Source organism: Taurulus bubalis, assembly GCF_910589615.1.
Source record: "Taurulus bubalis genome assembly, chromosome: 7".
Lineage (NCBI taxonomy): Eukaryota > Metazoa > Chordata > Actinopteri > Perciformes > Cottidae > Taurulus > Taurulus bubalis.
This window is the reverse complement of record NC_136595.1, coordinates 18,184,084-18,211,591: the sequence shown is the minus strand read 5'-3', so window position 1 is coordinate 18,211,591 and position 27,508 is coordinate 18,184,084. Positions and strand designations below refer to the sequence as shown.

The window sequence follows — 27,508 nt, the reverse complement described above, 5'->3', positions numbered from 1 at the left end:
TTGAAAACAGATTAAAGATCAAGACAGGAAGGGCCAGGTTTAGGGAAACAGGAAAACTGATGCAAGGAAGTGGACTACGTCAGCAGCCAGCCCACCACAGCCTGAGCTAAAAGTAGAAGCGAGAAGGCAGAGCAAGTATGGAGTCCTTGCTCAAGTCACCAATGAAACTTGTACTTTTGACAGGTACGTGAACTTATCTCTCCTCCGGCACGGCAGGCGTCTAACAGTGAGACAGTGTCTGTATTTATGGGGGCTTTGTGTTAGCTATGATGGGGTTGGGCGATGTGATGGGGCAACAATTCAGCTTGATATACGATTGGTTTGTTTGTTTTATGATTGCTGTTGGGATTTTCTCTGCATTAACAAGATTGTTTTGCTTCATAAACTAAACTAAATAAATGTAAAACCTGGATGTACTGTGGTTTAATTGATTATTTCAGAGGATACCATGTGGTTAACTAGATATAAGAATGACATGTTTTACTAGAACCACGCCAGCAGCGTTTGCATCACTAAAGGATTTGGAAAATGTCTTTCATGGTATAAGTAAAACGTACACACTCCTGTGTGTGGTGTTTGTGTGTACGCAGCATGGCTCTCCAGTCTGATGGACCCATGCAGACTCTCTGATATTTGCGATTCTTGTCACCAACTTGCAACGTGCAAGGCCGTGAACGGATCAAAAGATGCCTGCCTCTGCAACAATGGATATACTGGAGATGGACTTACATTTTGCAATGGTGAATATAAACACACAAAGCCACCCATGTGTGAATACGTATTTTTCTATGATGCAATAGTACAACCTTGTGTGTAGCTGTCATGGAAGCCTTGACTATTTTAGGAAGGATTTAACATTTTTAGAACATGGGGGTTGACTGTGCAGTGCAAAATAAATTGAACGTATGCAATTAAAAATAAATCAGGCACTAGTTGTGCTTCTTAAGATGCCTGCTTATGACACAATAACATGTTCTATCACATTGAAAAGGTGATGCACATAAACACCTATAAATTGATAACTGTGGTCATTTGATCAACGCAAATCCGGATGTTTTGTGTTGTGTTGCTCTTCTGCAACTGTTTGTCTAGTATCGAAGCCTCCCAAAAACACACATTGTATTTAACAATGGTAAAGCCAACATGTTGCATCTCTCAGTCCACAGACCTAAAGGGAATTAATCTACTTTTTAACATCAAACTTAATTATTTTTATCGCAAAATGCAGATTATCCATTTCAATACATGAAGGCACCATGTGGATTTCTTTGTCCACCATTCCCTTTTTGAGAGGCTTTTGTAAACTTCCCCAACAGCTAGTTGGTAGCTCACCTCTTTGAGAGTTTATTACCGACAAAACATTGCAATGTGAAAAGACATCCCCACGATAGAGCTCTATTAGTAACATGTTTAAAGGCTAGCGTTGTCTCAGTCAGCATTGTTACTCCTGTTTTGTTTCTGGGCTGTTTAGAATTCCTGGAGCCCTTTTTGTTTCCTGACCCAACCTGATCACAATCACAGTCCAGCTTACATATTTCAAGGGCCAAAAGTAAATCTAACTGTGAGTGACACAAACACTGTGGCAAATGATTTTCAAACAAAATGTACACGGAGGTTCAAGGTTAATGGAGTCCTTGTGCAATAGCAGATTTAAATACAATTTGGTGTGTAAGTTTATTTTATGCAAAACAATCAGGAAATATTGTACCAGTAGTTAGATTGTTAGTAACAGTTTGTGCCATGAATTAGTACATGACTATTGCTATTCAAAGGGATAAATAATGCAAAAAAGGAATTTCTAGATTTGTTAATCTTATGTTTTAAACAAAGTGACAAAAGCACTCTCTACTTTGTACAGATAACACAAAGACATGAAAGAGAATCATAAAATATGTGGCTACAGTGTTTACGCAGCAGTGACAGCTCAAGGGTCCTGTGTGTTATGGAGGTATTTCCCTTTTGAATAGAGTCACCTCTCTCATCAGAGCAGAGGATTTCCTTTTCCCGGACAGCTTTTGTGCAAAAAGTACAGAGGAGAGGAAGAGCCCAGCGTCCATCATAGACAAGTGAAAGCATCAGTGGAATGTCTTCCCAAGTCATTTCCAATAAAGTGAGCGAGCAGAGGCGAAACTTTCTATAATGTGTGGGCCAAAACCGTATCATCAGCAAACTGCTCTGTATCTGGTGCTGTCTGAATCTGGGCAACAATTTGACTTTATCAAAATCAAACATAGGCACATAACTGCTCAGCAATCACAAATGTCAACAATACAAATTGCATAGAAGTCAGCCAAGGCTTTAATCAAGACTAGACCAAGTTAGTGGAGCCTGAGACGAGACCACAACGGAGCCTCTTCAAGTTCAAACCCCTCCAACACATTTGATCAGGATCAAATCAAAGTGTTTTCAATAGTAATCAAATTGAATGAAGGTTGAATGAAGACAATATTTTGTGAACATGCACTCAAAGACCCGGCCGAAAAAAAGATGAAATATGCTGCTATGGTGATTACACAGGGTTAGTTTTCACTCAAATCATAATTTCTTAGTTGATGGCGAAAGGCATCAGAAGTTTCAGTAGTCCCTTCTGTTTTTGGAAAACAGATCTTCATATAAAAAATGCTGTTCCACGCTTGTCATGCAAATTCTGCCGTTTGTAGTGTTATCCTTTTCCTCAAGCAGAGATAATTTACTGCACAATTTTAAGTTAAACATAAAGGATTAACATCAGGTTTTTGCCAGAGCTCTGTGATGGTCCAGCCATTTTGCATAATGTTCCGCAGTCAAAGATGAAAATGAATTGTTGAAGAAGCAGAGCAGAGATTTCTATATTGTTCTGCAATAAGCAAAATGTGAATCTGCCACAAAACGTATAGCTTTTTGTGTAAGGATCGATATAAGAAGAAGAAAAAGAAGAAGAAGAGGAAGAGGAATAAGAAGAAGAGGAAGAAGAAGAAGAAGAAGAAGAAGAAGAAGAAGAAGAAGGAGAAGAAGAAGAAGAAGAGCAAGAGGAAGAAGAAGAAGAAGAGGAAGAGAAAGAAGAAGAAAAAGAAGAAGAAGAAGAAGAAGAAGAAGAAGAAGAAGAAGAAGAAGAAGAAGAAGAAGAAGAAGAAGAAGAAGAAGACGAAGAAGAAGAAGAAGAGCAAGAAGAAGAAGAATATACTCTGTACCTGGTACCGGTTATCCTCCAGCTCCCGAGCCAAGTCCCTACGGACTGAGCTACCGTATTGCTGCCCCCAAGCCACTTTTAATAAACTTGCACTGATGCTTTGTCATTACTCAACTACAATTATCACCAGATATCTCCATCCAAAACTTACAAATGAGTCGATTGCAATGCGTCAGGGCATTTCTCTAGAGTATGTTGAAAAGCCTTCTGGGAAATGTAGCAGAAGGAGGGCCGAGACATGGCAGACTGAACAAAAGCAACACAAAAAACATTACAGTACAATTAATTTAAGAGCAGCCTGTCAATAATGCATTAAACATAAATAAATCCATAATATAGTGTCCAAGGTTGAAAAAATATCGTCCAAATAAGGGTTGGATAAACAGAAGTTTTAACTTCCTGAATTAGTGGATTTTTGTAGATCTAAATAGTATCATACATTTGTATTTGAGCCCAGACTGAGAACATGGCCTGTGGGCATCCGCCTGCTGGCCAGTTACATTTCCTGGTCAAATCGCTGCAACATGAAAGCATTTTATTTTTCTTTGCTCATCCAATTTATTTCTTCAGCCTTTATTTTCATTTTCTCTTGCCACTAACCCAGTTTACCTCCTACCTTGATCTTTTCACCACAGATGACAATGAGTGCAAGAATGTGACTAATATCTGCGGGGACAGGGGGAGCTGCAGCAACACCGTGGGCAGCTACTACTGTACATGTGTCTCTGGATACACTTCCACAGGACTGGCTGAGTTCCAGCCCAACAATGGCACTGAATGCATCGGTAATGTACGATTCACTGTCTCGCTGCTTTAAATGCACGGTATCATATAAAATGCATAGCGAGGTATCATATATACAGTATGTTGGAAAGCAGTTACCACACAGCTGTGAGGGCGTCAGGATTGTGTGAACTGTTTTCTCTCTCGCGCGGTGCTGAGGAGGATGAACGTGTTGGAGGTGCTTTTCCCCTTCGGCCTTTCACTTCCTTCCCATCTGCTATTCTGAGCAACCACCCAAAAGCTTTTGCTCCATTTGCAGAAGAAGAACAACACCTTTATCCTGTGTTGGAGTGCAAAGTATTTATGCAGATATCCAACTGGGTGACGCTCATCATTTAATGCCGTGCAGAAGCATGTCCGATTTTAGAAGCTGATTTATGAATATTCAGATGTGTAATATGCAGGCAAGAATTGCAGTTTATCTTTCCAAGTAAATTATATAGTGTAATAAGTGTAATGCATTGAACTATTTATGCCACAATATTTATTTGTGTGAAGATAGAACATTAACTTGACTTCAATTCCAGCGTCACTTTTACTAATTAAGGTGGACACATATAGACATATATACATGTGTCTGTTGAAGTCTGTATTTATTAGTAGTTTGCATTATGTTATACTATGTTGAGACTTTATATGTGTTTATCTTGTAAGTGGAGCTGAACTCTTTATTTGCACCTTTCAGATGTTGATGAATGCATGGCAGAACAGGCGTGTGGACCAAACTCACACTGCCATAATACGAATGGATCTTTCTATTGCAACTGTCAGCGTGATTACATCCCAACTTCAGGCACTAAGCACTTTCATCCAGAGAGAGGTGTAAGATGTAAAGGTCGGTATGAGGATGGAAGAGCTCACCTGCGCACACACACATACACACACACACACACACACACACACACACACACACACACACACACACACACACTGGTACTTTCATCCAAGGACATACATCTTTCTTCATCTTTTTTTCTTCTTCCCTTACTCCGTCACACATGCACACACAACACACAGTTGAATTACATTTGTGTTGAAGAATCTAGTATGCAATACATCAAGTTAACGGTGCAATCTTAAATTTACTGATGTTTTAGGCTATGTTGAACACAAAGAGAGACATCTGATGTTATTTCTGTGCAGGTTTTATGCAATTCAGACTTTGGTATAACGTGCTTTATCCTGGTGAAACATTGGGAATAAATTCAGCAATCAAAGAGATGCCTAAGGTAACTGTTGTTTTTTTCAGAGCATCCCCAAAAATACTGCCATGACAACACCGGGTGCATCACACAGACTGTCAACAAAACACTTGAATATGTAAGTACCCCTCCTCGGGATTTCAGCCAAATATGGTAAAATAGATATGATGACACTGCCCTCTGTTGGAGAGAAACACGATGAACGCAAAATTAAACAATATTTTAAAGTTACAAGGGTGCAATCCCAATGTCCGCCCTGAGGTCTCAAGCCCCGAGCCCTCAGACTAACTGGTGTCACCTGGTAAAGGGTTGAGTGTGAGAGACTGTACTGACGTACAATTGTGGGTATTTATTTTATACTTTTTACTCCATGATTTGAACGTCTTCCAGTCTCTTTCCTCATGAGGTGAGAGGTAATTTTAAATAATATATTTACTCGTTTTTGACAAAACAGCTTCAATGACAAAATTAAATGTTTGATGAATACATCTGTGTTATAAAATCTCTGCTTGCATTCCTCTGATTTCCTGTGTTTTCATTTTCCAGCTTTAATCATTAATGTTTCTGTGTAAATGTAATATCGGGGTCGGAACACCATCTGCCTTCCTCTTTGTTTATCTTCTTTTTTTTTTACGTCGCCATTTAGGTTTTATATAGAGTATATGATGTTTTCTGAAGAATATGTTTGTGTGTCATCATGCATCCTCTTTTCTCCAGGACGAGCCTCCTGCTTACTGGAGAAGGGAAGAGTTTAAAATAGTAAACTCCCGCTTTAGTGACAACTAACAAACTGAACCAACTGACTATTCACCTCCGTTCATAGATGGTTAGAATGGAAAACAAATATTTAAAAAGTATGATCGCATGTATAAAAAGCACTTTCTAGCTGAATATATTGTGTGAAACTGCTCTGCCACTTTTATGTTATTTAACAGAAACAAACATACACATACAAGAGCAGCAAAAAAAAAAATTGAAAAACTGCACCTTTGATCTATTTGTGGAGAAAATGTGTTCTGAGAATGACCAAACAGCTCCTCCCTGTGGGGAACATTCAACTTGCTCAATATGGATATGCTCTTTATTGAGTTTGAGTGAGCTCGATACCAGTTCCATCTAAAAAAGAAGAAAGCTGTGATCAATGATGGCCATTTCAAAGTCTGTATCCAACAAAAAAAGGCATCAATATGTTTTAATAAACCATGAAGGACTGCGTGTAATATGTTGCAGGAATGTAATATCATGAAATACTCTTACTCATCCACTTTTCCACCTATCCCAGATGAGCAACCTCACGGAGCCCCAGAGTCTACTGAAGGAAATTGCCAAGCAGACGTCCGGCGAGCTCACCTCAGTGGAAGTGATCGCATATGTTGAGGCCTTGTGTCGATCCGCATCAACGCTGGCCGCCGAAGGAAGGGATTACACTGTCAAACCATCCGTCATCAACTCCACTCTTACAGTAATCTTTGTTTGCCATTCTTGCTTCTCAATCAACATTTGGAGTTTTGCTTTGAACTGGTTTCGGGGACAAAGAGGCGCTACAATCCACATCCTTCTTATTGTGCTGTGCAAGTTCTGAGAAAGACAAATTATACACTTCAGTACTTTTGTTTTGAAGGTGCAGGCTGATGTTATTGTGTGCCAATACATAGGATATCTTTAGAATTGTATCTTACTTATTTATTGTCCTCATTAAAAGTTGACCTAACATTCAATAGTGGGGAAATGTCTAATAATAAAAGCCACGCCATATGGAGTAATTATTGAGTCGTCAACAGAGACAAACATAATGTTCTAACCATGATGACAAACACATCGCAGTACAAGCATATGTTACATGCTAAACTACCACACACATGTCACACTAATAAATCTGCTTTTCATCAGAAATTAGTGAAAGCAGTGAACAACTTGGTGGAGAAGGATGAACTGGTGGCTTGGAGCCGAATGAAAGAAGAGCGACGGGAACGCACCATCACCAAGCTTCTGCACAGTGTTGAAGAAAGTGCTCTGACTCTGGCGAGCAACTACAAAACTCCAGCTGAGCTGCAAATCAAAGCCACAGAAATGGGTGAGATAATTATTAACACAGAGCGCTCTCATAGACACTCCAATTATATTAAATTGTCCTGCCATTCATTACCACCTGTGTGCAGTAAAGTGAGGTTTTGGATAATTGTCATTTTCATACTTTTAATTCTTTAATGTCTTTTCTTTTCTCCTCACCCACAGAACTGAAACTCTTTACCTTTGATGCTCGTCACATAAAAGCCAAACTGTCTGCGTCAATGGGCAGCGATCAAATCGATCTAACTCCTAAAGTGAGACCAGAGGAGGACAGGAATGGTAAAGTAGCTTAGTTTACATGTTTAAAGGATGATAAAATGCATGACCATCTGCATGCTCGGGTATACAGGGAGGACTGTTTGGTCGTCACATTATCTTTGTTATGTTTTGCTGATGCCTTCAGGTGCATATGTTTGAATTCGCTCCAATAACATCTGAGCAAATATAATCACCCATCTCAAAATGGTAAACAGGCAACAGTTACACATGCAGCATAACAGAAGCAACGCTTCTTTATCAACTCCAGTTTATATTGAAATCAAATCCAAGATTAATTCCTGTCTCGGTAGCCTGTTACATGCAGAAACAGATCAAACAAGCAAAGACAATTGAACATGTTAAATGATTTTATTGGTTGAATATACACATTGAACTCGACACAGTTGGTCAGATCATAAAACTGATTGCGTATGATTACTGCTCCGCGTGATCTAAAACAACGTTTTAATCGACTGACAAAGTTTGATATTAAAATACAGTAAGTCAGTCTAAGAAGTGTAGTAAGTCTACTCCCTGCTGTCTTTGTTCAACTTTTTGTGTCCATCAGGAAGTGTGTCAGTGGTGTTTGTGCGATACGACAGCATCTGTGACATCCTGAAGCCGAGCAGCGACCCGGGTGTCACCGACTACTCTCGCCATGCAGAGACGGGGGAAATCACTGTCAACTCCCAAGTCATCGCTGCAGCCGTCAAACCCGCTGACGTTTACCAACTTGACCACGTCACCTTCACTCTGAGGCACAGAGAGGTAAAGACTCTAGAGCGCTGAGGCTGCTACACTGCACTCTGAAAGTATACCTTCAAAATGAGTTTCTGTTAAGACTTTTAGGTTATACAGTTGCTGCAAAGTGGATCTTTGTTCTTTCCTATACAGTATATTATTGATTTGATTTATAAAAACAGCATTTTAAAATTGATCAGGAGACCAAAGTAGCATCTTTCTTATAAAAAAGTATGTCTTTCTATTGTTTGACAAATCTGAACACAATCTTTTATGTCATGTATGTTTTATTCATTAACATTACGTGGTAGCTTCCAATTGGATCTTGTTCATTTTGAAACATCCACATCCCATCCTATATATCATTGTCAAACTGGAGCACTTATTGCGTTCTCTTTTGCTGTGAAGAACAGCTACATTATTCCCACACTGACTCTCGCAGGTACTTGATAACTGCCAGAGTTTCCATTAAAGTCAAATTCAAACAAACTCACACGGGAGGAATAGTTAGAGCTTTGTGTTGGGTTTCTATGAAATGTTAATATATTTCTTCCAATGACCTCTCAGTTAAGGGGAAATTGAAGAGGAAAGGTGAATAGATGACAGAGGAAAGCGGAGTAATGAGGGAAATAACCCTAAAAGTTAATGTACTGGTATTTTTTTCTTTTAAGATAATTAAAATGTATGAGAAAGTGAAATCATTATTTTTGTTGGACCCTTGAGGCTTAAGCCTAACAAAGGAGGTGATGATTTATGTGGAGCAATGAAAATCTTCTGTAAATTGCCTTTAAAGAGCAACAATCAATAATTTGGGCTCAATTTTCATACAGATTCTTTCTGCTTGTAAAAAAAAATCTTGCTTCCACCTGTTCTTGTGTGTATTCATTTGATAGAAAAATGTAGTGATTTAAGTACATTACTAATTTCTAAAGAAAAAATATGAATGCTACACAAACTGGTCTAAATACAAATACAATGTAATGTCAACATATTAAAGTGAAAAGTGAAAATAAAACTTAAATGTACAGGTTGTATGGATCATTGTAATTCAATTTACATTGAACATAGCAATTTATGGAAATATGTTGACCTCTGTTTTTAATATTTTCATGTGAATTTAAATTCATTAATTTGGTTTTGATTTGTACTATTGTACATCCCAATGTTGTTTTCCCATAAAAACACAGTGAGCTGCAGCACACATGACTGCACTTAACTACCTGCCCCTGTGTCGTTTTGAGCCAAAGTCATGCATGATAATTATATGAGATTATATTGTTCGAATAATAAGTCGTAAAATTGTGAGACAATAAGAATAGTATAAAAAGCCAATACAAACAAAGCGTTCATTTTTATTTATTTTTTAAACATGAAACATTACACTAAAGTAACCATTTTAAATATCAAGTCTGATGCATTTGAACTTTGGGGTAATTTATTTTAAGGATGAGATCTGTCAACGAAAAGGAATACAAAACAGAACACTTATCAGCGTCTTTGTTGCTCTCTGTCTCCTGAAGCCCGTAGACACTAAAGCGGATGTGACCACGTGTGCTTTCTGGGAGTACGAGCCGGACAGCCTGCGGGGCCACTGGGCCACTCACGGCTGCAAGACCGTCCATGTCAACAGCAACGCAACCTCCTGCTCCTGCAATCACCTCACACACTTTGCCATCCTCATGTCCTCTGGCCGAGCCAATGTGAGTAATCATACATTACAAATACAACTGTGCATGTATGTGTTTTCTTTTTGTTTTATTTATCAAAATGGATCAAGCAGAGGATGATAATGTTCTCAGTTCATAATCTTCAAACTAAACATCTTTGTTGTTTTAGCAAACACTAGATCTCTGTGTGCGCTTATTCTCCACCACTGTCAGCTATTTCTGTTTCATTATAGTTTGTTTTAACTACGTTTTAACTATGTTATTTATTTTACTATGGCTCTGTGTCACTCTGAGATTCTTTTGAATGAAAAGTGCGTCATAAATAATATTATTATTTGTATTATTATTTATTTACCAATACAAGTTTCCGATGGTGCTGATTTTCAACAAAAATGTACCAGCTTTTAATAAAATATAACACCTTATTTCTATTAAGTATTAGGATAACATACTCAGGATAACATTCTTGATAAGTTGCAAGACAGCGTTATATGCACAAAATGTCCAAACCCCAAAAAAATCAAGCTCATAAAGGCAATGTGACTCACTACATTTTGAAAAGTGTAAAAAGAAATGTCAGAGATATCCACCCACACCCTTTATAGATACACTCCCTGTTGTTTTATAGCACTCAATAGTGCCCTCACATTATTACATGTTCTGTAGGGATGTAGTAGCACTGCTTTAACAAAACCAGGGAGTGTAGTTATTAAATTATTTTGTCAAAAAACTAATAAAAAAATTAAGTAAATTAAAATGAACTTTTTTATTACCCTTTTTCTAATGTCTACAACCCAACACATTGGTGTAACCCCAGTCTATATACCACCCATGTTGTATCGAATGACTCGAATGAAAAAATTACAACTTCACATACCATGAAACCGTGAATGAAACGCCTCCTTTTCCATTTGCTTCTCAGCTGGTGGCCCACTACACCATACTGACCAGGATCACCCAGCTGGGGATGATCATCTCCCTCATCTGTCTGTCCATGTGCATCTTCACCTTCTGGTTCTTCAGTGAGATCCAGAGCACCAGAACCACCATCCACAAGAACCTGTGCTGCAGCCTCTTCATGGCCGAGTTTGTTTTCCTGGTGGGGATCAACATGAACACACACAAGGTGAGCTTCTGGATCAATGCGGTGTTAGAGTGTGTGCGAGACACTATTCTGCCATTTCATAGATTAAAATCAGAATCAGAACCATTTATTTGCCAGGTATGTTACACATACGAGGGATTTGTCTTGGCGGGTGGTGCATGCATAAACAAACAACAACAATCAACACAGTGCAGAAATAGAAACATATTAAATGTACAATAGAATATAAAATAAAATGCACAGACAAACTGATAACAGTAATATAAAGAAGTGTACTGTCGGTACAAAAAAAACCCTTCTGAGAAAAATAAGAAAAACCCTTCTCTCATTTGACTTTTACCACTTTCACTGGCTTTTTTTGGTGAACAGAACAACACCAGCATTCTTTTTGGTTCACCTCTTTGATATGAAAATGCTTACATTTTAGCAATACATCTCATGAGGTAAAAAATAACTGTGCTTTTACACATCATCCAAAATAATTAAATCTCTGTCTCTATCTCTCCTCTTTCGTCTGTCTCTCTGCAGCTGTTCTGCTCTGTTATTGCAGGGTTGCTTCACTATTTCTTCCTCGCGGCTTTTGCCTGGATGTGCATCGAGGGCATACATCTGTACTTAATCGTGGTTGGCGTCATCTACAACAAAGGCTTCCTGCACCGCAACTTTTATATCTTCGGCTACGGGAGCCCTGCGGTGGTGGTGGCCATCTCGGCAACACTCGGCTCCAAGTATTACGGCACTGATAAAGTGTACGTGCAAAGAGAGTTGGGAAGAGAACAGTTTTTATACAAACACCTCTTTTTCAATCTCATTCAGCATTTTTCATGGAAGATAAATAAATGACATTAATTATAAATAATGGGGACAGAGATAAAATGTGGCCTGCGGGGACATAAAGGAAGTAGAAGATGCTTGGACTGCCCTGTGAGGTAATAGTTTAAAATAAATTCGGAGAGGTTTTGGGTACCATGGAGAGATTAAATATGAAACCATGAATAGAAGTAAATCTTTTGTTTATTAATGTAAAACATAATTAAAAGATTGAGGTTATGCAAAAAAGAAAGTGCTGATTGTTCATTCCCGTGAGCAGAGGTAGCTTTTTCTAACCAATTGTTTTTGTGCTTGTAAGATAAGAGGGCTATGTATTAGCCCATACAATATTGTCATAATTAAGATTAGGCTAGATTGGACTGAAGTAAAGTGATGCAGGGCATTGCTGCTGCAGGAGGAGAGATTATTTCATCTAACACACACACAGTCAATAAAAGTGTTTGTTGAATTCCACGTTTTGTGTTACAGGTGTTGGCTGAGCACAGAAAACCACTTCATATGGAGCTTCATTGGGCCGGCGTGTTTGATCATCCTGGTAAGATCTAATAATGACTGTTAAAGTATTCATTACAATCATCAAATAGGGATTGTTTCAAAGATTGATATCCATTTGATCCTGCTGGTTTCTCAAGCTTCTTGTCATGTTTGTTTTGGCCGGTCTCCACCAAAGGTTAATCTCTTGGCTTTTGGAGTAATCATCTACAAAGTGTACCGGCACACTGCTGTGAAAAAGCCAGAAATCAGCCACTTTGAAAATATCAGGTAGGATTATCTGTTCTCATGTTGAGAAGGTCAAAAGAATATTGAAAATCAAGTAGTAATTTCAAAATCATGTGGATTAGAATAGTTTCATGTTGTGTCCTCGTAGTATCTTATTCCAAGTACTCGTTTGTTGTCTTAAAACAAATACAAATGAAGATGTATTTTGTGCAATCTCTCAGCTGAAGTCAGTGTAATCCCCTCAGGTCCTGTGCCCGCGGTGGCTTGGCTCTGCTGTTTGTGCTGGGAGCCACCTGGACTTTAGGAGTTCTGCACATCCTCAATGAGACCACCCTCACGGCCTATCTGTTCACCATCGCCAACACCTTCCAGGGCATGTTCATCTTCATCTTCCTCTGCGTCTTGTCTCGAAAGGTAACACTTTGGTCCCTTGAATTTTGTTTTCTAAGATGTATCTATTCAACATGTATTGTGTGGCTATAGTTGGACAGAAAGCAGTTCACATCAACACAATGGAAGGTAAATGAGTTGCTAATGAGCATCATAAACAATATTTTTGTCATTTCAAAAATGAAATTTGAATATTTTATATTAAAGTAGGTGAAAGACAAAGCAAGAAGTTAGAGTATGGTTTGTAAAGTATCAATATCACAAAGAAAAAATACTCCAATACAAGTAAAATTCCTGCCTTAGTATTAGTAAATTACTGATTTTTTTTTAAAGCATTCTTAATGAAAAATTGCCCCATTCAGATTTTTTTTTTTCTGGGCTTTCAGTATTGTTAAATTTTGAGCAGAATAAAGCACAATTCCACAACTAAAATCAAGGTAAAGGAATAAAGACTGATAACATGTCAATACTCAAGTAACTCATGGTATTTAAATTCTAAGTTTTTATCCAGTTCTGACCCTCTTGAATGTATCATTCCAGATTCAGGAGGAGTACTACAGACTTTTCAAAAACGTGCCATGCTGTTTTGAATGCCTGAGATGAAGAACCGCGACCGAAGCCTGATCACTTGCACTGTACAATAATAGTCCACGCTGCAGCTTAGCAATATCTTCTGACTCGTGCTTTCAGTTTTGAAAAACACTATGGGAGGAATTCAGAACAGACGTCTCACAAATGAGCACTTATAATTGTGTAAACATCTTTTACGTTTGTTTTACATACAATGGAAATAGATTTCTGTCTCAACATTTTCACATTATACATACTTCTGTGTGTAAAGCAAAAAGGTGTTCCTGTTTAATTTAACTCATTTGTAGTTTTTGGCATTACACTTCAAATAACAAATAATGAAATTGATTTGTAAATTATAAAAAAAATAATGTGGCAAACTAACGCACCTCTGCTGCTCACTTTTATGTGCAAAATCAATAGTCTTGTTTAATGCATTCTCCACCTCCCCTTTATGAAGACCACACAGTGTACAGTCTATTTGAGTTGAATTGTCAGGATCGTGTCACACAACGGTGTTACAGAAGGTCAACAGCCCCATCTACTGGACACAATGAGGAACCACATATGACACACAAAGCTGGCAACTCTTTGATCATTATATCCACCTGCATCATCTGCACTAGCTCCTCATTGTGTATTTGTTCATGTTTGTAGCATGTTGGTCCATATGAGCCATGGTGTAGCCATTTAAGGCCTTTTAAAACTGGCCTGAACAGAAATAAATATTGTGGTTGAACCTTTATTTTCCTGCAGTGTGTTTGCCTTATTGCTGCAATCACCCAGCAGTTTTCTGGGCTAAATGGTATTGACTTTAGTGTTGAACAGCAAACTAAGTTATAACTCTTGCCATATACAGTAAATGTGTTTGTTACATTGTATTCATAAATTGTCTGAATGCCAAATAATTCAAACCAAACAAAACTACAGCAATCAATTATTATTTTTATGAGAATTTAAGTGATCTCAGTCTGGTTCAAAGATCTTTACCTGGTCATAGTATAATTAAATAGTCTAGTTTTCCTGTGGACCAATTTCTCACATGTCTGTACACAGACAATAGGAGTAAATGATGTGCAAAAATGTTGTCCTTGCAAATACTATAGGCCTATTTTTATTTATGTATTAAACACACACAAGACATATATAGCTTCTTCAATGTGTTCTGTTGAGTATAGAGTTTAGTGTCGTAGTAGCTTTGAATGTCACAAACACAACACAGGAATACAGAGTTCACGAGTGTAGCCTGTGGTATGGCGACAACACATGACAGTGAAACAGTAAATGCAGTTACATCTAGTTCTGAATAAACAGCAGTCAAAATAACCAGTTCAAGCGCTGTGACAAGAAGTTTTATTCAAATTGACAAAAACTATCTGCTGGTCCTCCTCAAGCAGAGCCTGAAGGGAGAGAGGACAGTTATGCAGCACAAGGTGGCACCAAAGATATACAAACAAAAAAAAGCATTATCACTACAACCAAAATACACCCACCTAACAGAAGGCGACCACACACAAACAACCAGCATGCACCACTCCACTGTGAATGCAGGTGCCACGTCACATGAAACAATCCCCAGTGCACACACCAAGAAACACTACGGAGGGCCCTGCGTTAGTTCCATCTTCCTTTTTTGTTTTTTTTTGTTAAACAGGCATCATTCCAGTTTCACATGGTCTGATTAAAAGACATCAATAAATACCAAGGGGTGTAATATTTAACCTCTGTGGTAAATACAACATATGTGCCTGGCCTTTTCTTACCTCCCACTAACAAGTTTCTCGATTCAATTGAGGGATAACAATGTAGTGTTGGAGACCTCTACTGGCTATTGTTGAAATAAAAAACAGGTGAAGTGAAGCCTGGGGATGCAAGAGGTAGGATGGCTTATGTGAGATTACACCAGGGACTCCTCCTGTGTTGTGCAATCCCAAAAATAGACCCTTTTGGCTGATTGCTGCTCGGTGTCATCACCCTCAAACTGCGCATATAAACAGGGTCGTTTGTGGAGACCTATAGGCTGCGGTGATTGTGTAATTGGCACGAAGAGTAGCGATTCGGCACACTTTGAACTTTGTTGTATCCAGGAGGAAAGTTTTGTGATGCCAGGGAACAGTCTGTATATTTTAATACTGGGAGTTTCTTCAGATATTCAAGGAGTAAAAGAGTAAACCGGCCTGCATCTGCTCTGCCTTCCCTCCACGTGGCTGGGTTTCACTGAGGGAATAGATGCAGAACCCGCTCGGTTTATCCCGTCATTCAGCTGTGAACAACTTGTTTACTTAATTTCCTGACTGATTACAAACTGAGGTCTCAGCTTTGTTATTTCTTTTTATTCAAAACAAGCCAAGTTTTGAGTTCTGTGCAGTGGTGGAATGTGCCAATGCTCATTTACTGAAGTACACACTCAAGGTACTTGTACTTTACTTGAGTATTTCTGTTTTATACAACTTTGTATTTGTACTCCATGTCTTAGTGGCAAATATTTGTCTGACAGCTTTAGTTACTTTTCAGATGACAATGTATCCTCTCCTTACTGTTCAGTGAAAACCCTGTATCTCCAAATGTAGTGGTTTTGAGTTTTCCTGATAAATTGAAGGATGAAGTGTTCCTCTATGTGTTGAGACAATTATCCTGCTGATAAATAAAGTATCTTCTTGGATCAGCTGGAAAATGAAAACAGGGGTGTTTATACATGATAATCTTATAGAATATGATGCATTTCTGTAAAACATAAAGTAGATACAATGACACAACCCTTAAACGTCTACAGCACCAAAATGCAACATACACATTAATATAGTAGTAACATTAATCACCTCATAAAATGCCAAACACTGTCACTGAGCATTTTACTGCACAGTAAGTACATTTACTTTTGATACTTTAAGCTGATTTTACTGATAATACTTGCATACTTTGACTTAAGTAAGGTGTGTTGTAGTTGAGTGTTTTCACATGATATTAGTACTTTTAAAGGATCTGAATACTTCTCCCACCACTGGTTCTGTGTCTATGAAAGGCTGAAGCACGACATACATTTCTCCATTTCAAATCTTTTAAAGCACAATCAAAAAGTTTGAAATTCTGCAGAACTATCACAATAGCTGGTTTATTCTTAGCTTTGGCGATGATGGTGTGTAACACTGATTAATGCAACATAGTCGTCCTTCTACAAATACACTCACCGTTATGTAACACATATTACTCTTAGTGTCACTGTGACAATGTCGCAGGTCAACACGGCTCGATTCCAGCTTCAAACCAAACTCCGGCCTAATCACAAGTTCTCACTGCAACCAGTTCCCTCAACCAAAACCCTCGCTGGTATATATATGCAAGACAACGTGGAAATATTGTCTTCACCTCCTCAGTTTCAACATGAAGGGGCTCCTCCTCTGCTGCCTTGTGGCTCTGGCCAGTAAGTTTGCATTGATTCATTCATCTTAATTTACTTATAGAAGGATTTCACGGTCCAGCCTCGTAATTATGTTACTTCAGATTTTTTTAAATACATTTTTACAATTGTGATTTATTCCACCATTAAATGACAAATACGCTTTTAAAAATGGATATCAGGAAAGGAATTATATGAATTTACTTGCAGTTGGTCAATCATGAATAACTTTTAGAGGTGAGTTATGATCATTTATAGAGTAAGGGGAAGTTTACTTTTGCCGTTTTTGTCATATTTAGATATAATATATATATATATATATATTTTTTTTTTTACAATTATACTGTTGATTTTTTTCTTTCCTGTCTTGCGCCTGTTTTTTTATATCTTCAAATATAGATGTGTAACATGCTGTCTACTGGTTTAGAGTGTTTTGAAAATCATAAATAACAAAAATGTGCTGATATATTCACAAAGTTGGTGATGCCATGTTTTGACTTTTATTCCTTTAGCGAGTCAAAGTCTTCATTATGGTGAGTGTTTTATTAATCAACATAATAGTACAAATAATATTTTCCCAAAACATTCCGTGAGGAAGGAGTGAAGTGACATTTCATGTTGGAAACTTATTCCAGAGCTTGGCCTGAACCCGAAGAAAACATACGAATACAAATATGTGGGAACCGTGAATTTTGGACTCGGCATTGCAAACCTGGCTGAGTCTGGTACGAGAATCTCATGCGGGATCAAGATCATAGGTGTGTCTCAGCAAACGTTCCTCCTCCAGGTGAGAGTGAAACAGAGAGTAATGCAACCTGTTACCGAGTAGCAAAAGCAATGCAAGGCTAATTAGCTTGATTCATGTCTAATTCAAGTTAAATAAATGCATCAATCATTAATTGAGGTCTCATTAATTCTTTGGAGGCCAATTTAATAAACGTCTGTTGGAAGATACCTTTTCATTGTGTAAATAATGTAGAGTTCTTTGTAAACCACTTAATAAGGTTGAACCTTTGTGATTCTTAATGAAAGTGCTGAAAATCAGGTCAGCTACATATTCGACTGTTTGTCATCTTGCGGTACATTTTTGTCAGCTTTCAGTCATAAACAGATACTGCAAACGTTGTTGTAATTTTAGTAAAGTTGGCTTTAACAATTCAGTAGAGCAATTTAGACATATACTAATTAATGTCCTTTTCCAGTGGGTTACAAATGTCGCCTGTGTTTTATCTGACATACAGAATTAGAGAGATTTCCTGTTGCCTCGCTACAAATGTGCTGCATATGAGCAATAAAACTGCCTATTTCCTTTTCTGGTTCAAAGGTTTCGGATTTTTCCTTTGAAGAGTTCAACGGCGTCCAGGGGCAAGACCAATTTAAGGCGTCCCCAAAGCTCACCGAGCGTATTGCTTCCCAGCTCGTCAAACCCTTCATGTTCGACTTTGTCGCTGGACACGTTGACAACATCCGCTCCTCTGCTGAGATTTCTAACACTATTGTCAACCTCGTGAGAGGGATACTGAGTTCGTTCCAAGTGACTGTGAAGACCACACAGACGTTCTATGAGCTTGAAGAGGTCAGTCACTTCTGACAAGTAAGCTTATTTCTGCAGTGAAAATTTAAAAAATGAATAAAATGCAACAATGTTTGATTTTGTTTGTAGGCTGGCATCCATGGCAAGTGTCAGAGTAGTTATGTTACTGAAATCAACGGGGAAACCAAGGTGATGAGCATCACTCAGGTGGTGGATGTCAATAACTGCAGGGACAAAGCAGCCGTGTACAAAGGGCTGGCTACCGCTGTGCTCGACCGATTCTCCAAACAGGTCTGTTTAGCTTCTCTGCATCTGCTCCGACAATTGTAATTGAACCAGACCAAAGTTGGTGCAACTTGCGTTTGTGTGTCCCCCGATCTAGAGAGGGGAATCTGTGGTTTCAACAGTGAGAAGTGTTTACACAGTCAAGCCAACAGCAGAGGGAGGTCTCATCACCAGGGCTCACGGCCTGGAGCAACAGAACTTCAGTCCCTTCAACGTGAAGGGAGGCAACTTCAAGATGGAAGCGACGTAAGACAAGGGAATATCTGCACGTTACGTCTGCTTATCCCCAATGCTTTGTCTGCCATACAAATCATCTGCTTTGCATAATCTCGCCTGCAGGACCGAAATGGTGCTGCTCAGCGTGAATGACACAGCGAAAGCCGCCCCGTATGGCTCAATGGAAAGCAAGGGAAACCTTGTTTTTAAGTTTGTCGATGCCGAGGCCAATGTCCCCATTATAATGCAGAACCTGGACAACCCAATACCAAAGGTAATAAGGATACGCTGCTGCTACATATTTGATCAAATGTATCAAGAAAGCAGCAGGAAGCGCTGTAAAAAACACACAAAGTTAATTCAAAATAAGTATTGGCATAACAGGAAACAATTCAACGAGAGCATTTGTTATGAAAAAAATCCTGATCTGAAATCAACTCAAATAAAAAGCATTAACTATTTTTTAAGATGTTAAGTAAATCAAAAGAAATTTAATAATTTGTGCACAGATAATCTAATTTGAGTGACAAACAAAATCATCATGTCTGTTCCTCTTTCCAGGCTGCTGAGTTGATCAAGCAACTGGCTGAGGCCAATCGTTACCAGGTTGACAGCACAACATCTGAGGACACGATAAAGCTGTATCAACTCCTCCGACTGATACCTTATGAAGGATTTGACGTTTTGTGGAAGCAATTTGCAGGAAATGCAGAGCAAAGGTGAGTACTTAGATAGGGGTTTGCCAATGATGAATAACAAAGACGTAAACAGGGATTAAATAAGCACTTTAAAAATATGGAGAATATAACATAAATTTCAAATGTCGAATGGAAAATCAAAACATATATGAAAAGGCCAATTTCTAGCCATATCATATCCATGTTTTGTCATTGAGTGAGAAATTAAAATATTGAGTTCAGTAAGTGATGTGAAGGTCATACACTACAGCACAAGGTCATGCTGTGGAGGTTGGGCGGTGCATGGAGCTTATAAGTGTCGCCTCAGACGTGTAATTCTTCACTAACCTTGACTAAATTATTACTCAAACGTGGCTTTTCCCAGAAAGGCATTAATTCAAACATGATTTCATTCAGCGTGTCTTTGTACCCAGTGAGAACACTGCAGCGAGGTTTGAAAGGGAAATTCCTTTGTAGATAACCTTTAACCAAACTTCTCATTATAGTATTATAGGAACAAAATAGTCCATGGCCATCTCTCAAATCTGATATTAATCTACTCAACTGAATAGCTAATTGAAGAGCCTCCTCCCACTTAGTTCAGAAGGGATTTAGTCTGGCACATTACCATCGATGAATGATTTATTATCATGTGAGCACGGTGACAGAAAGGTGATGACTGACAGACCGCTTTCCTCACTCGTTAAGATTAGGGTCGTAATCGACACCTTGTATTTCATCCTGTACAAGTGCAATTGAACGTGACGTCTGAACTTGTCCTTCACACTTTTCTTTTTTCTCTCTTTATTCTGGATTTTTTTTAACTTTAGTATTGTCTGACTTATCCATTTTCTCCCTTTCTACTAATAATTAGACGTTGGTTTTTGGACATGATTGTTGAAGTCAACGATGCCAGAATCCTGAAGTTCCTGCAAACGAGGTTCCATGCTGGAGATTTGTCTGCAAATGAAGCTCTGCAAACCCTGATGGTGGCATTTGACCATCTCCAGTCTATTCCTGATCTGATTGAGATGGCTAAAGTGAGTTAATGCTAAAGACAGAGAAATTGCTTGCGTGAGAGACGACGACAAAGAGACACTCAACATAAAAAAAGCTAAACATCTATATAGTCTTTGTGTCTTGCTCCTGTAGGAGAGGTGGTGGGGCCTTTTGTATGTCTGTAACATGGTGCCCATTGTCTCATTGTCTGCGAAAGACAATACCACACAATGATACCAAATCATCTCAAAATATTTGCCTCTTTTTTTATAGATGTTCCTGCACATGCCCTTCAGTAAATCCAATGTCTATTTGTGGCAAACTGTGGTGCTTTCCTATGGCTCTCTGGTTTACAAGCACTGTGCCTATAATACACCTTGTCCTGTGTCTGCTGTTCAGGTAATCAAATCACTTGTCTTTGTCACATAAATGAATTTGGTACGTGATGAAAACAAGAAGGCTGTCTGGTAGCATCAACAAATTATCTGTGTGGAAAATCCTAATCTGTTCTAGCCACTGCTGGACATGGCCGTGGAAAGTCTGAGGTCTGGCAACCACACCGACATGGTCCTCGCTCTGAAAGCTCTGGGGAACACGGGTCATCCAGGCAGCATTAAAACCATCATGCGCTTCCTCCCCGGAGTTGCTGCCACGCCAGTGGATCTGCCACCTCGTGTGCTGAGTGCCGCTGTGCAGTCTATGAGACTCATCGCTGCCAGAGAGCCCCAGAAAGTAACTATATACAACATGCAGCAATAAGACTTGTTTTTACCAGCTATGTACTAGGTTTTTATATAAATTGTGTTTATGGGAATTACATAACGCTGTGCTCCATAGTCAAGTTTAAAATTTAATTTTCTGATAAAATCAGATTCTGATTAATTATCCATTTAGACAAAACATCAGACTATTCTAATCTTGGAAAGCATATAACATTTTCCTTATTGTGGCAGGTAAGATTAGCTTCAACCATCATGTGAAAATGGCAAGTGAGTCATGCTATTGTCACATTATATTTCTCCATATTTTTATCTACAACAATTACAGTCATCAGCCTTTTTAAAGTTCATCGTCGGTTCAGAAAATAATGTGACGAGAATGTGTTGGAACAGAACAGAGATTGGCAGTTGAATGTTAAATGTGAAAAGTCCTAATTATTATAACACGTGTGTTTTCAGGTCCAAGAAATCACCATGAGTCTGTTCCTGCAGAAGAACCTTGCCACTGAGATTCGCATGCTGGCATTCATGATCCTGTTTGACACTAAACCCTCAATGGCTCTGGTGAACGTAGTTACTGTACATCTACAGGACGAAAAAGACCTCCATGTCATTAGTTTTGCATACTCCTACTTGAAAAGCTTTTCCAGATCCAGTACTCCAAACAACCACTTCCTGTGAGTGAAACAATGTAATACACTGGGGTGTGATTGTTTGAGTCACATTATTTCCAATGTTCTCCAGCTTCCAACATTAATTGTTTGTGTTCTCTAAAATAGCTCAACTGCTTGCAATGTAGCCGTGAAAATCCTGGCCCCTCGATTTGGTCGACTCAGCTATCACTACAGCAAAGCAATGCGCATGGACTGGTTCAATGGTATGCTCCAAATATAGACTCTTGGATTTCCCTGAAACCATTACATGTTGTCATATAATAGTCTCCATGGTTTGTTTTTTTCCCACGATACAGATGATTTCCTAATTGGTACAGCCGCAGAAGTCTTCATGCTGAGGACTGCAACGAACATCTTTCCTACGGAAATGATGATGAAAGGGAAATTTTATTTTATTGGTAGAATTCTGCAGCTACTGGAGGTACAGTGTTTTCCATCAAAGATTTCATTGAAGATTAAGTTTCGAACAGAAATCACCTCTTCTTTCTGTGCCGCAGCTGGGTGTCCGTGCTGATGGACTCATAGAGCTGCTTGGTAACGGCATCCCTGGTTTTAAAGGAGATCTCAGCTTCAGTGACTTCCAGGCTGTTCTCAATGTGGTGAGTATAACGGCAGTATCATAACTGTACTTTAATGTGTCAGCTTTATTTGTTTGGGTGACCATTGTGCTATGTGTATTATTTTCAGGTAAAAAACTGGGAAATTCTGCCCTATGATAAGCCCATCCTGACCGCCTATTCACGGGCCTCTGGACAAGAGTGGTTCTTGGCTAATCTCAACAAAGAGACCATCGAGAACATCGTCAGGGTGAGAGAATCAGTCAAAACAGTTCAGTCAACAAAACGGACCATGTGTGTACAAAGCCGGTTACACGCTGTTCTCCTGTGATCCTACTTGTAGATTATAGGTCTTTCTAGGGGGAAAGACAGTGATCTGTGGGCCATGATTGAGAATTTACAGAAAGGAGTGTCATGGCATTGGACAAAGCCTTTCCTAATCATTGAGGTTCGCTACTTCCAAGCTACCATCCTGGGTCTCCCACTGGAGATAAGCAAATATTATCACACTATCAATGGAATCACTGTAAATGGTGAGGAGTCAAATCCTACTGCGTATGACACCTTACAAATCATATTAGTATTGATTAATGACTAAAACAATGTGTGTTTTTTTTATCTTAACCATTATTAAAATCAGTTTTTCTAACATAGCCAAAGTCGGAGCAAATCCACCACTGACTGGACAACTTGGACAACTACTTACTACTGAAATTTCCCTGGAGACTGATGGCTTCATTGGGTAAAATATTGAATGTTCATTTAATTTAAAGAACACACACTTCTACAATGATCATAGGAAGCAAACCAAACTACTTTATTCATTCTGTGCCTTTACAACTACTGAATTAACCTCTTCCTTTTTAGTTTTACAAAGGATTTATGGGTTTACTATGGAATCAACACAGAGCTGTTCCAATGCGGTTCCGAGTTCAAAGCCAAAACACCTCTTGCAATCCCTTGGAAGTTTGATGCCAAGATCAACATCGCAGAAAAGAAGTTTGAACTTGACTTCCCTGCATGCAAAAAAGAGTTTGCTATCTATTCAGTCAGGTATGTCTAATTGCTCCCGGTCTGTCTGAACTTGAATCCAACGTCGGGTCCAAACTCACGCTCAACTCCTTCACTTATCCACTAGTCACTAGTCAAACTGCTGCTATACGATACTACCAAGATGGGATGTGGGACCACATTGCTTCACATTAGATTCATGATTCTGAATTAGTTCACAAATTCCTCAACTCGACTTTCGTACGTCCATAATAATATCATGACTCCTCCGCCCGAACAAAACGGCGGGACAGTTCTGCGTTAGCAAAGAAGAGCACCACATCATCACTAATTGCTTCTACTTCTGAAAACATGAATGAATGATCTGTCTTGCACTGCGCAGGAGTAAAAAATAGTTCTCCTTACCTATGTATTGACTCACAAACCAATGTCGAAATTAAGTTAAACTGAATCCAGTCGTCACACTAAGAATCCAAATCAACAGCACGTAGTACGCATAGTGATTATGTTCTACAATTTAGCTATTAAAGGAGCAGTGTTAAGACTTAGTGGCATCTAGTGATGACTACCCCTCCTCTCACCGCTCCCTTCCAAGCATGTCAAAGGACTATGGTGGCCTTGAGGTAATGTAACAGTGTGGCAGGTCCTTGTGTTTGGTTTGTCCATTCTGGGCTACTGTAGAAACATGCTGGTGTAACACAGTGTACTCCAAATGTAAATATAAATGGCTCATTTAAAGGTAACAAAAACACAATCATTCTTATTTGCAGGTAACTATAGACCAATGAAAACAAAGTTATGAAAATATATTCCATTTCTGCCAATTAATCCCTCTTAATCCTACACACTGCTCCTCTAACTATGCAGCCAGAGTGCCAATTCCAGAAGTTCTTATTTGCCTTTCCAATCAACAGCTCCAATGTGTACGCAGTCACCAGGAACATTGAAGAGCCAGATTTGGCTAAAATGACTCCAATAATAGCAAACCCTATTAACTCCAATGATGAAGTCGTCCACGTGAGCCCCACAGTTGTGAGACCTGATTCAGATCAGGTACAGTCTAAAAACATTTGGCAGATTGAACTAATTAACATTTACAGAACTCAAAGCAGATTGATGTCTTTGTGATTTTCCACCAATCCAACAGACCCCGACAACAAACACCTGGCATCGTATAGCCAAAATGTGTGCTGGGAGTGACATTTACGGAGTTGGTCTGTGTATGGAGTCCGAGTTCAGAAGAGAATTTTATCATGATGAATACCCCTTGTACTATTTCCTGGGATATACCCACATGGCATTGAAAGTAGTACCAGGTATGCACAACAGGTCCAGCATGTTGCATCATACAGTACTCTGATATCCAAAATAACATATTTATTATGGCCACGAGAACATAAAAAATATTTAGCAGTTCAGGCAAACAACTTGTGTACTGTGTACTGACACACCCTGGAGTACATATGTACATCACTTCAGCAAGTTAAACCACTGGAGGTCAGCAAAAACAAGATTTTGAGCGGGTTTTAAGTTGTACTTTAATTGCTGTGATTTATCAATTACTTTGGGGGTTTTGCATTATTATCAAAGTAAAATAATATTTCGCTATGCTATTGTGTCAGCCTGTAAAACCATTTTGCATTACTCTTTGCTATTGTAACCTGTGCACTTTTTTCAGTCCAGACAAAGAAACCTGTTGACAAAATCCACTTTGAGTTTAATGCTAGCCAACGCGGACAGGAAGTCAGCACGCGCCAACTGCTTGAGACTCTGAGGAGGCTTTCCATGGTATTTGGCTACCCTTGCAATGTTATTATCTGTGCACCTGCTTCGATGTTTTATCACTTTAAATTCTCCTCTTACTTCATTTTGTTTACAGGAAGCCACCCAGCGAGTACGTCAGTCCTCTGATTCAGCCTCAAGCGTTGGAGGATCTCATCAAAGCCATTATGACAACTTAATGGAAGTAAGCTAAACCTGCTCCACAGAGAGTGACCCAGAATGTGTTACACTGCAAAACAATATGCATAGTGTGCACTGAGCAGTGTCATCATGCCAAATCTTTCAGCTGTGCTAATGATTCGGGATTTCATCACCCCAAAAATACCGTCCATAAAAATGGTGTTCACCCAAAATATACAGCAGATACAGCTTCTTTAGGCCCACACATGAAATCAATTCTCTGCACATTTTGGACATGCTGCACACAAACCCATAACAGCCAACTGGATTGCTTTCTATCTCATTCAATAGGCCAGGAATGCAACACCCGAAGCCGTGTTCAATGTCAATGCCCTTGCCGTAAGTGGCGACCAGAAGCCCGAGGGTTACAACGCAGTCTTCTACTACACACGAGAGCCAATAATTCAAAACAGCCAGCTGATTGTGTCCCAGGTTGGAGAAAACATCAACTGGAAGATGTGCATCGACGCTACTGTGAAGCCCCGTGTTGAGTCAACGGTAAAGAAAATGAACGAATAACACTATTATCATTATTATACTATTATCAGCAATTGCCCTGAGAAGACTAAAACCAGCCTTATCCATTAAAAAAACATTTAAAAACATGAACATGCCATCTTACATATGTAATGTCTCTTCTCTTTCTGTTTGTTCGGGTTCCTCTTAACTTCCTGTCATGTGGGTACATTTATGCTGACAAACATATTACTAGTGCTTTAAATTATTGCTTTACACAATGTCCTTCTCATGGCAGCATTGTGGGACAGTGTAGCATCTGCATACTGCATATTTAGCCCAGTAAATCAGTTCAGATACACTGTTATAGATACATTAAAAGTCATACTTCTTCTTTTTTGTATATTGCATAGCGAGGCCAAAAACAAGTCTTTTGTTTGTAGAGACTCCCTTCATGATTGATCTCTTGTCTTTGGTCTAGGCAAACATTAGATGGGGAGCTGAATGTCAGTCCTATGAAATGTCAATAAAATCTGAAACTGCACGTTTGCCTGGCGCCAAGCCAAAAATCAAGGCAAGAATTCACTGGACCAGGATCCCAGAGAATTTGGCAGAGGTTTGCACAAGGTGAGCTCAGAGGAATCAAGGTGAAGTGTGTATCAAGGAATATTAAATGTAAAGAGGAAGAGGAGATTAAGCTGAAGAATGACTTTGATTCACTTACTTTGCTTTACAGAGCATGGTGGGAACATTTTCTCTGTTTACAATTATGTCACATACTGTCTGGCATGTGTTGTTTAAGGTGCTTTTTTATTTTGTATCTCTCCCAGATTTGAAAGCTACATCCCAGGTATGGCTCTCCTTCTCAACTTCTACCAGAAACATGAGATCAATGCCAAGCAGGAGATTTCTGCATCTTTTGTTGTCACCTCAGCAGACAGCATTGATGTGATGATTAAATTCCCAGAGGTATTGGAGAAAACATCCACCACCTACATTTATGTTGACAACTTGTATTAACTGCAGTATTTACATGGATGTGTCATTCTTCTTCTGTCTTTTCATTAGTATACAGTCTACCGCCAGGCTATTCCATTTCCACTGCCACCTGCCACTTACCAGAGTTACAACGTGACATCAGAAGCACAACAATAGACGGCTTTGGACGTGCATGAAAACATGTGAGCTACATGAAACCAGTTTGATTAAGCTTAATTGGATGTTCATACTATATGTATGTGTCTTTTTGAATATTCTGGTTGTTGGTGTTTGTGGATTGTTTTGACAGATTTCTATGCAAAGCAGATGCGTAAAAAAAAAAAAGCAAAGAGCTGTGCAATTTTTGATTGCTTTTTTAAAATATGTTTTGTGCAGCAGAAAGACAACTAAGCCCAGATGGGAGCCAGATGCCTCTTTTCACAGTGATAACGCTGCAACCAAAATCCCACCACCGTGATGAAAGTGGGGATCATAAAAGATGCATAAGTAATCCGTCAGATGTCACCGGTTTGGAAA

The 27,508-nt window shown here is 39.0% G+C and overlaps 2 protein-coding genes across 2 annotated transcripts; both read left to right on the top strand.

The window, feature by feature from the left end:
- Window positions 1-137: 137 nt before the first annotated feature.
- On the top strand, window positions 138-14,239 carry adgrl4 (adhesion G protein-coupled receptor L4; the record flags this gene model as incomplete). The annotated part of the gene is made up of 16 exons (XM_079221206.1): window positions 138-183; window positions 591-740; window positions 3,805-3,954; window positions 4,638-4,787; window positions 5,202-5,272; window positions 6,437-6,616; window positions 7,045-7,228; window positions 7,390-7,503; window positions 8,051-8,250; window positions 9,744-9,923; window positions 10,813-11,016; window positions 11,524-11,744; window positions 12,295-12,361; window positions 12,497-12,588; window positions 12,792-12,960; window positions 13,477-14,239. The coding sequence occupies 16 exons, from the start codon at window positions 138-140 to the stop codon at window positions 13,537-13,539; spliced, it is 2,241 nt and encodes a 746-aa protein (XP_079077332.1). The 3' UTR covers window positions 13,540-14,239.
- Window positions 14,240-16,887: 2,648 nt separating this feature from the next.
- On the top strand, window positions 16,888-27,148 carry vtg3 (vitellogenin 3, phosvitinless; the record flags this gene model as incomplete). The annotated part of the gene is made up of 27 exons (XM_079220772.1): window positions 16,888-16,927; window positions 17,416-17,436; window positions 17,539-17,690; window positions 18,228-18,479; window positions 18,567-18,728; window positions 18,820-18,968; window positions 19,062-19,212; window positions 19,500-19,657; window positions 20,490-20,655; window positions 20,888-21,013; window positions 21,128-21,346; window positions 21,793-22,010; window positions 22,113-22,210; window positions 22,304-22,428; window positions 22,505-22,606; window positions 22,695-22,814; window positions 22,908-23,097; window positions 23,219-23,306; window positions 23,432-23,617; window positions 24,490-24,628; window positions 24,723-24,891; window positions 25,254-25,363; window positions 25,455-25,541; window positions 25,829-26,035; window positions 26,475-26,620; window positions 26,824-26,962; window positions 27,062-27,148. 27 exons carry the CDS (start codon window positions 16,888-16,890, stop codon window positions 27,146-27,148), a joined length of 3,807 nt encoding a protein of 1,268 aa, XP_079076898.1.
- Window positions 27,149-27,508: the final 360 nt, after the last annotated feature.